Source organism: Neltuma alba, unplaced genomic scaffold (genome assembly GCF_004799145.2).
Source record: "Neltuma alba isolate B1F8T4 unplaced genomic scaffold, ASM479914v2 tig00005557_pilon, whole genome shotgun sequence".
NCBI classification, from domain to species: Eukaryota; Viridiplantae; Streptophyta; class Magnoliopsida; order Fabales; family Fabaceae; genus Neltuma; species Neltuma alba.
In genome coordinates this window covers 19,646-29,535 of record NW_021634157.1, presented here as the reverse complement: position 1 = coordinate 29,535, position 9,890 = coordinate 19,646, and the positions used below count along the sequence as shown (strand labels likewise).

The 9,890-nt window shown below is 37.2% G+C and overlaps 2 protein-coding genes across 4 annotated transcripts; both read right to left on the bottom strand.

The window, feature by feature from the left end:
• Positions 1 to 1,329: 1,329 nt before the first annotated feature.
• Positions 1,330 to 1,838, bottom strand: LOC114748009 (photosystem II reaction center W protein, chloroplastic-like). The gene has a single exon (XM_028936366.1). The coding sequence runs from the start codon at positions 1,801 to 1,803 to the stop codon at positions 1,546 to 1,548; it is 258 nt and encodes an 85-aa protein (XP_028792199.1). The 5' UTR covers positions 1,804 to 1,838; the 3' UTR covers positions 1,330 to 1,545.
• Positions 1,839 to 2,997: 1,159 nt separating this feature from the next.
• On the bottom strand, positions 2,998 to 8,571 carry LOC114748008 (probable galacturonosyltransferase 6). 3 transcript variants are annotated; one of them, XM_028936363.1, is made up of 9 exons: positions 8,153 to 8,571; positions 8,014 to 8,048; positions 7,602 to 7,643; positions 7,327 to 7,474; positions 7,158 to 7,234; positions 6,396 to 6,712; positions 5,769 to 6,126; positions 4,245 to 4,760; positions 2,998 to 3,712 (listed from the first exon to the last, which is right to left on the bottom strand). In XM_028936363.1, the coding sequence occupies exons 1-9, from the start codon at positions 8,262 to 8,264 to the stop codon at positions 3,437 to 3,439; spliced, it is 1,881 nt and encodes a 626-aa protein (XP_028792196.1). In that variant the 5' UTR covers positions 8,265 to 8,571; the 3' UTR covers positions 2,998 to 3,436. The 3 variants fall into 3 exon arrangements, with proteins under 3 accessions (XP_028792196.1, XP_028792197.1, XP_028792198.1); XM_028936364.1 differs by having other exon boundaries at positions 7,158 to 7,228; positions 8,153 to 8,569; XM_028936365.1 differs by having other exon boundaries at positions 7,158 to 7,228; positions 7,348 to 7,474; positions 8,153 to 8,567.
• Positions 8,572 to 9,890: the final 1,319 nt, after the last annotated feature.

Genomic DNA, 9,890 nt, shown 5'->3' with positions numbered 1-9,890 from the left:
TCAAATTTTAAAATCATGGTAATTCTTGAAATTTAGTTTATCTTAAAATATTAACTCCAAGAGGCATAACGATATTAAAATTTGCTAAAATGTCATTAATGGTGTTAAAGTTGTTAGAAAATTATGAACTCACCAGTTACCACCTAAATGGATCTTGTGTTGATAACAAGAAAGCAAAGAACAGGTCCTTAAATACAACATAGAGAGTGAGTGGCTCCTTAGACGAACATAAAGAAAAAGGGTTAATCAACTGCATTTTGAGTATCTTTTTGTTTTTTGTTTTTGTTTTGGTTATTTATATAAGATTCAGATAAGTATCATCACCACTTTAATATGGTTTATAATACTTTGACAGATTTTAATACCGTAATGTTTTTAAAGACTAACATTTTAAGACAAGTAAATTATAGAAACTACAATTATGTGTTTAAAATTTCAGGAATCAAAATTAAATAGGAAAAATCGTAAAAAAAAAATCACCAAAATTTAAAAAAAAAATGCAAATAAAACCTATTACAATATTAGTGTGGATTTTGACAATAATTTTTGTAAATGAATCTCTGTATGCAATTTTCAATTTTTGAGGTCTTTTTTTGGCAATTTTGTCAATTAAATAAGCCTAAGTTTTAGAAACTAAAAATTAGATTAAACCCTTTTTAAGGAAAAGTTTAACCTGTTTGCCGTCACCCGTAAGGCTACTCGCTTCACTCGTGTCTGAGAAGAAATGTCATAGGCCTCACTGTTGCTTAGCATAAGCTTTCCTTTTCATTCAAGGATGTGGTATTCGCTCCCCCATTTCGGTTCTATGAGAATTTATATACAAAATTGCAGAAAACAAAACACTTATCTCTTTTTCTTTTATCTTCCATAAAAAAGTATTTATTTGAAAAAAAATGTAGCAGACCCCTAGAAAAACGACACAAAAAGAAGATTCACCACATGTAAAATAAAAAGTAGAATTTGTCTTATATAAACTAAAAGAAAATTTAGTACGCTCTTCCGTCTTATTTAAGGATCAAATCACGTGGATAAGAAATATAAATATACCCGGCTGTTTGATTTGCCTGATGCATGTGAACTCGTTGGCTTTTGCTCTATATTTTAGTCGTCCATGATATTTTAAACCATATTTGTTATCAAACAGTACACTTTGATTGACATGTGAAATCAGGATTTTGTGAACGGCTCTCGTGAAACAAGTTGTACATTTTAGAGGCTGTGAAAGATGTTCCTCCCAGGCATTTCTCCATGCATGTTTCTTCCCTCGCTGCACTGCAGTGTCCTGTCTTCTTCTGAGTATATGCTCTTGCTTCTATTACGGGTTATTCATTAAATACAGGAATTAAGAGTGTGCTTAATAGCAATTGTGACTCTTGCATGCATGCAATATGCTCCGGAATTGGAGTGACAAATGAACAAAGAAAGAAGGAAGTGGTTTGGGTGGGAAAAGATGTACAAGTAGTATTGATACAAAGCTTAATTTAGGAAGGGAGAGGAGTTTGCAAGTTTAGAGGCGGCAGAGAGAAGGAAATAATGAGAGGACAATTAGAGAGACATTCCAGATTCTTCGTCCTCATCGAGCTCGGAAGTGTAAACAGTATAGAAAGCCCAAATGAGGCCGAAGACACCCAGCAGGATCCAACCCAGAAGGTTGTTGCTAAGGCCGAAGGGCAGCCCTGTTCCTTCAGTGCTCATTCTCTCGTCCACCAGAGCCACGGCCGGGCTTGACACGGTGGCGGCGCACACAGCTGCCAGCAGAGATGCCCCCATCCCCACGTCTGCCTTTAATGACTTGCTCTCCATGCAGCATCTCACTCTTCCCCCCTAGCCATCGCCGGCAACCCTACGCGAACCATATTCTCTATCTTTAATTCATCAATTTATAACCAAATCCGTCATTTCAAAACCATTATATCCCGCATATTACTACTGTCATGACAATCCAAGTGATCATTCCCTCCTTAAATCATGCAGCCATGCCTCCAAAGTGAGCACGCATTTATTGGATAATGTGATTGTAAGAAAGAATGGAATTATTGGATTTAGGCTTACCACGAACATGAGAGGAGGAACGCTCTAGGGTCGCCTGTGTGCAAGACCAACGTGGGTGATGGATGAGGTAGGGGTGCTGCCGGAGATGGTTGCCATTTTTCTTCAGTAAGACCGGATTAACCTTGTGTGAGTCCAGGCTTTTGAAGGTGAAGCACAGGGTATAACTGTTTTTTTCATATTCTCAAACGTTTGCGATTATATTAGTACCATCATTGCAAAGAAAGCCACTCTCGTATACCACACAATACGGATAGACTACATACAAGCCTCCCGCAGGATTGCCCCCATCTCTACCAGTCCAATTACTTCTTCCCACGTGTCACACCATCCGCTTGACAACCCTTGTGGCCTCTCAATTGACAACGCCTTCTATTCTTCTAGTAATAGAAGTTAGATGGAAAAAAAATCCACAACGTCAATATTTTGATTAGTCGTTCCTGAAGAAACAACATTTCGCGAGTTCCTTAACCTAAGGGTATGTTTGGCTCAATGAGAGGAAGGGGAGGGGAGGGATTTTAATAGAGGGAAGGGGAAGGGGAAGGGAGTGGAAGGATTTTAATATTATCTTGTTTGGATTTATAAAAAAGAGAGAGAGAGGGGGGGAAAAATATTTTAATATGGACAATTTTGCTCTTATTTTATTTAAGATGTGGGCATAATGGTCACAACATGACAAATATAGACATAATGGTCACAACATGACAAAATATGGGTATAATGGTCACAACATGACAAAATATTACCCTTTCCTTCCAAATCCTCCCAATTTTGAAGGGGAGGTTGAAGGGGGAGGGGAAATTTTAAAAAATTTTCCCTCCTCTCCTAAAATTTGTGTGTTGCCAAACAAGGGGAAATGATTAAACCCCTCCCCTTCCCTCCCCTCCCCCCAAATCCCTCATACCAAACAACCCTAAAACAAAATCATGAGCAGTGGATAAACGCCAGTGAACACTTGAATCCCACTAACTTAAAGCATCATGTTTCACAAGATAAAAATAAATCGATCATTGACACTACAGTTCAAGAACACAGCTCTCATTCCAACAAATAGCATGTAAAATTTGTTCTTGCGGGCAATGTAAAGACCTGATACCAATCCCTCTAACTAAGGTGGGATCATTAAATAAGAGCAGCGAAGGTGAATTATTTACACAAGAACGAATAGAATCTGCAAACAGCTAAAACGCCTCTAACTCTTATTTCCATCCCAATTGTCACTATAAACTGGCTAAGCTTTCCAACAAGTCATGTATAGAAGATTGTTGAGGAGGTACGAAGGGCTTTACAATCAGAACCGCCAAAGAACAGGAAAGAATAGAGCGAAGAAGCAAACAATATGCCATCAGATTAGTCAATTAACACGAGCAAGGTGGGAATATTTGTCCTACTCATGCAGATTGCACTGTTGCAATAACGAGCGATCATAATTAATAAATTTGGTCCAATAACCCTTGTATCTTCCCATTGCAATATCCAGCCATGGTTTCCTAATTCCATCATAGTGTATAACAGCGGCACGCTCAATTTCATTGCGATCTATGCCTGAGTTATAACCAAGGCCAAGAACATGCCACCGTCTTTCCAATACCATTGTCTTGTTATAGAAGGTGAGCCACCCAATAGGCAGACTTCCAGCATTCCATAATGGCCTCTTAGAACCCTGAAAACAGTACCAGATAGAGGCATCAGAAATCATTCCACCACAATGCAGATATAGATTTTGGTGCACACTTGAGAAAAGAAAAGGAATAGAGGGGCATAAGTTGCTTTAAGTTAGCATGTATGCGCCCCATCTGTAACAAGCAATATGAGGGTGGGCATAGTGACATAGCAGATCAGAATTTAACCAACATATCTTTGGAGATAAAGAACCAGCACTAGGAAATAAGAAATCTAGCTGGAGGAAAAGTGCCAGACACTTGACTCCAGAGAATAGTCTGGCGATGACGAATTGATCCACAACCTCAAGGAAACACGTCTTCATTAAAACTATTTATCTAGAAATGTCAGCTCCGGATTACTTCATTCATTCCTAAAACCCAGACTGAAAAGTCAAATGATATAAATGCAGCAAACATTGAATGCCATATCGACACTGCAGGGCAAAAAAAAAAAAAAAAGGGAAAAGAAAAGAAAGAATGGAAGGTAGAAGCATAGTACAAAATAGACATATCGTGTTTTTTCCCCAATACCATTTCCAAATATTTGTGGTAGACAGCAGTTAAATCCAGTCTCCTCCACTGTTGCAAATCAAACACGTTCATCCCAAACGCCCATGTGCATGCATTGTCATCAAACCTCTCTGCAATAAATGGATCTGAGAAATTGATGAGCGTATTGATCCTGTAGAATGAAGTATCACCTTCTTTACAAGTTCCGACAGCTCCATTTACTTTTTCCTTCATATTGGCATTCCATAGGCTACTTAGATCTTGTTGCACCACCACATCATGATCCAAGAGAATAATCTTATCAAGAGCAGGGAAGATGTCCGGTAGATAGAAGCGAAGGTAGTTGAGTTCAGAACTATATCTGGGATCACTAAAATTTTGTCTCTTGAAGCCACCGTATTTGGACATCCATTTAAAGTTGTCCATATTTTGTATTTGGAGAGTGGCTTTGCCCGGTGGATTTAATAAGAACCACATCGAGATTGCTGGAAAATTGAGTGAATTGGTCACCAAATGGAAAACAAGTTTCTCGGGTTCCTGCACAGCAAAAGCCATTGTCAGGGCCTTAAGCGTTCTTGCCACACCGCACACAGAATCAGATTCAGATTATTTGGCTTAGAGCCAATAATGATATGTTTCTTGTAGAAACCAAACCTAACTATCATTGTAGCAAGCGTAAACATAGAACATAACCCAGAGTTTGCCCAGTCAAGAATAGAGGCACAGTTTGAAGCAAATGCAGCAACTTACATTCTAATCAAGAACTGTTTATTAATCATGGACCATCCCTCTTATCTCCCCTTGTATATGTTGAAAGCCAGACACTTCTATACAAAACAACTGTTGATTTATATTGATGAAGTAGAAAGACCTCTTCCATACTGGGTAATTAATATTTCATTCAATGTAATCAAAGTATATTCAACTTCTATGTTCACTAGTTGTTTGATATAGATCCAGATTATTAATAGCACATGCTTGATATAGATAAACAATAATGAAACAAATTCTTCTTCTAGAAATAGATACTATTTTAGGGTAAAGAAAAATGCATTGAACGTCAATATATCAATATCAATATTCAATATATATATAAATACAATCTACAACAAACCGGGTTATTCAGAAGCCACGAATTATGCAGCGTGTGTTTTCGACTTTGCCCAACCCACGAAAAACATGTCTAATTGAAACAAGGGAATTTTTTCAAATATGACATAAGTATTATGTAATTACCATACAAGGCAATCAAAGGACTCATGAGGAGGGAACGAGAGAAACATCAAACATGCAAAATGCTGAGGCACCAAGTACATACTACACAAAAATAACTTGATATTTTCAATAAAATAAAAAGAAAAACAAAGGGAAGGTGGAGTTGACACTGGACAGCTAAGCTCAATATTTGATCGGCTGTATTCTTTTTCCATTTCCGCAGTGGCAGGTGGTCAGTGACTAATTAGCCCGAGGTAAAATTGAAGAATGATTGCATCAAAAGGAAAAAGGAAAAAAGAAAAGTTAATCCATATAACAAAAAACATTTACCTTGGCAGTAGAAACAGTGGAGTTAACAACGACTGCACACGCCAGAACATTATCAGAGAAGAGAGCATAGTGATAAAGCTCAGGATTATTGATCTTATTTTCATTTGGAAACTTCCTCTCCTCAGGTCTCAGAGCATAGTATTCTGAAGTCAGCCGCATAGCAAGGCAGTGGAGGCCTTTAGTGGTGGTCCTTGCAGCAAGATGAACAAGAAATGACACTTGAGCTAGCTGAGTCCGAACTTGCTCTTCAGCATTGTAGTTCAGTGCACGAAGCTTTGAAGCCATAAGATGGCAGTGTGGGTAAGCATGGTCAGCTTTGGACAATGTACCATCCATGTGTTTCATTTTCTGCAAAGCACTGTGAACTTCACTTGTTTTTAGATTGAAATAAAAATCCTCTGACTTTGATAGTTGAAATTTAATCCAAGCATTAATAATATAAATGTTCTCATTATTTTTTAACAGCAAGACAAACAGTCAGAGAGTTTTAAGCCACGGGAGGGTTAGCGATTTCTACATCATATTCAGTAGAAACCGGCAATTAACTGAGGAATGAATGCAAGTTGGCAATATAAGAAAAGAATTTTTGAAATGAATGCAAGCAGCGAATATCAGAGAAGAATATACCTCCTTGGTAAATCTGAATCCTTATTGGCTTCTCCAATTATTTGTTCCATCTCTTTAATCCGCAGCTTCAACTCCTTCACCAAGCGTGAGGTGCTGCTAGGTGGTGCAAACAGCAAGTATGCTTTGGCTCTAATAATTTGGTCTTTAATCTCCATTACCCTCTCATTTGATGCTTTATGTGACTGAGGGTGTAAAGTCGGACGATGTTGTGATGCCTTCCGATCAGGTTGCTCATTTCTCCAAATATTTTCATATTTTGTTCTTTGTGATTGAGTGTTCATTCTCTGATATTGTGAAACTGTTTCATCAAATTTCTTCTGCAAATCCAACCGCATTAAACAGTGATATAAGACAGTAAGCATGTAAGCTCCTTTTCATCATTTTTAAATAATTCATCTGTAATGATAGAATGCAGCCGACTATCCGAGTTACAATACGTATTTACTCAATAAATCTAGATATAAACATTTTCCCACCAAGAACCACTGCTTTTTCATTGTCCTTATATATTATTTGCCACCCATGTTAACCTCTATATCTAGCTAGAATCATGTAGATATGAATATTATATCCATCTTTACTGAAAAATCCTAAGAGCATTATTGTGAAATTTAAGAGCTTTATATCTATCTTTACTGAAACCAAAGAGGTTAACCTTCCAGTTAGGTGCACTTTTTCCCCCCCATATACTAGGGGAAGAAATCGAAGCAGGTGCCCCTACAGTCTTTGATAATGCGATTCACTAAAGAAAGTAGCACAAACCTTTTCTTCAGAAATGGAAGAAGATCCTTTCTGATGAATTTGCTGGTTTTCCTTTTTGTCATCATTGAATCCTGGAACTCCAGAACAGTAGTGCAAACTTTAGTTGGTCCCCAAGTGTTGACATTACATGGAAAAAGAAGATATTCAAAATGCTCACAGAGATACCAACCATTTCTCATCAGAAACTTACTTCTGTACCCTACAATTCCAGATTCTTCAGAATCATTACTCTGTTTGGAACTGTAACTAATCCTTGGGACAAAATCGTTTTCTTTGTAAACAACTTGTTTTGGCTCTTCTAATTCTCTAGCATCTTCCTGAAAGGTCAAAAAAAACAAAAACAAGCATTAATTATTAATTAAATATATTGATTTCCCAATTCAGTGTAAAAGAAGGGTAATCAATTTAAATACTGAGGAAGGATCTTAACAGATATGCTGCTACCTTTTCTATGGAATTCAATTTTAAGGTATCTGTCCTGTATGTCTGCAAGAAGCAGATGAAATTCAATTCAAATCACAAAAAAGGAGCGTAAAAAGCAGTTCACTTGACTTCCGATGAAGTATAGCAAAACTCTTTCCAAGGTTCCAAAAAAAAAAATCATAATAAACCAGAATCTTCCAGCCCATAGTTAAAAGCCAAAAGCTCAATAAAAAAACTCAAGGTAGATGTTCGTCCGAAAAAATTTATCTCGCCGACTCTATAACAGCAGAAATAAGAAATTTAAAAACTGCTGAACTCTGACTCCTCTTACTCAATTTTTGTAGTCAGCAACCAAACTGAATGATCGAAAAACGTATTTGCTTAAACGAGAAAAATAATGATGAGAATCTGATGAGAGGAGCAGGATTCTTACAATACTCGATAGATCATCCGCGAGCTCATTCCGACCTGAAACGAAATTTACACGATAAGAAGCGATCACAGATAACTTGATATCATATAAATATGCACAGGACATTAGGACTGCAAGCAAGCATGGCGTGTGAATTTACCGTTAAAAGCGATCAGTTTAAGCCGGTCAGAGAATAAAAGGAGAGGCGCAAAGACAGTAAGAGAGAGCAGAGAGAGGATGAAGATCCTCTGGCGTCGACGAAACTGGATCATCGACGTAACGAGGGGGAAATAGAACTGACTATGACCCTGGTTCCGAAGAAGCACATTTCAAAGATTCAGATCGCGGAGAATTTGTCGATGCTTCGATGAGAAGGAAGGAACACACAGGGCCATCCCTAGGGTTTTGAGTGATGCGCCGCGTCCCTTTTCAAGTCTGTGATCCTTTGCGCTTTCTAGAGAGAGAGGAGGAGGGGAGGAGCAGCTCCGTCCATGTTCGCCTGTGTCTGTGAGAAAGGGCAGTTTTGCTTTCTCTCACTTGTTTATTTTACGAGTAGTTTGGTTTAATTTATGGAGTGAGATTTTGTAAGTTTTGAGTGCCCTCGAGATCTATGACCATGACCCCAGTGTGACTGGGAATAGGAATGGAATATAAATGAACATGCACAACGGATCATCAGAGGACGACAGGCGCTTCCTGATGTGGGTCGGTACTCGGCGCAGTTCTTACATCCAAGTCGTTATCGTCTATTTTAGCCTAATTAAAACTAGGGAAAAAAAATCCTTCATCATTTCTAGAAAGAAACATAATTTTCAAAAATTGCATACCAGGTTAATAATAAATTCTGCATCAATATTATTATAGGTCCTCATAAAATTTTGATTTTAGTTCTTATAATTCTAAATCTTTAATTTTGATTCTTATAATAAAAATTTTGTTTGAGTTCAAACTTACATATCAAAGTCAACACCCGTTGAAAGTATAAGAATCATTTATTAAATTCAAACCAAATTCTTATGAAGTAAATTAGTGAACAAAATCAAGAGGTTGAAACCCTACATAGTAAAATTGAAATTTGATTAAGCTATAAGGATTAACGATAATATTACTCCATAGATTTTAATAGAAGAAATGATAATAAATTCGTATTATTCACTTGTTATTAAGATTTTTTATAATTCTATTTTTTTAGACCTCTTAGCGATCTTTTCTTACGATTCTCCCCCCTTGGGTTCTTATGCTATGCAGGCTCAATGAAGGGGGAATAGGGAAAGTGGGTATATATATAATTTCACAGTCTATGAGGAAAGGGTACGGTGAAACCTACAAAGGGAAATAATAACTCGGAAATGAATACAAATATAAAAACACGGAACCAAGTGGGACGTGAATTTGAAAGTTTGCTTGTACAGTTGTACTTATCGGCCCTCCGCTGTTGATGCCCTGATAAAAGCAAAGCGTCAACCTACTCGAGAGAAGAGAGCATAAATAATAAACAAATAATGTGTCCTTATAAAATAAATAAATACAAGATGAACCAGCCCCATGTGAAGCCTTTGGCAGTTTGCTTTGGGCTTGGTCAGCAAGTTTGAAATACTAATCTGTTTACAAAATGGCATCCGTCGTATTCTGTCTTTAGACGCAATCTGTAGTTTGGGCAAAAAAATTAAAGCAGTGCATGGTGTTTAACACAGTTCTTGGTTGTGAGGAGTATTTGGATGGAATGAAAACCATAATTTTAAAAATACTTTTACGATATAAGAAGTAAATATATAAAAGAGTTTATCTCAATTTATAAAAAAATATTTTTTTTAAATACTTTTCACATAAACCAAACACCCGCAGAATAACTTTGATGTTGTGAGCCTTTGGCTCCACGTGACCCACAAAATGTGCTG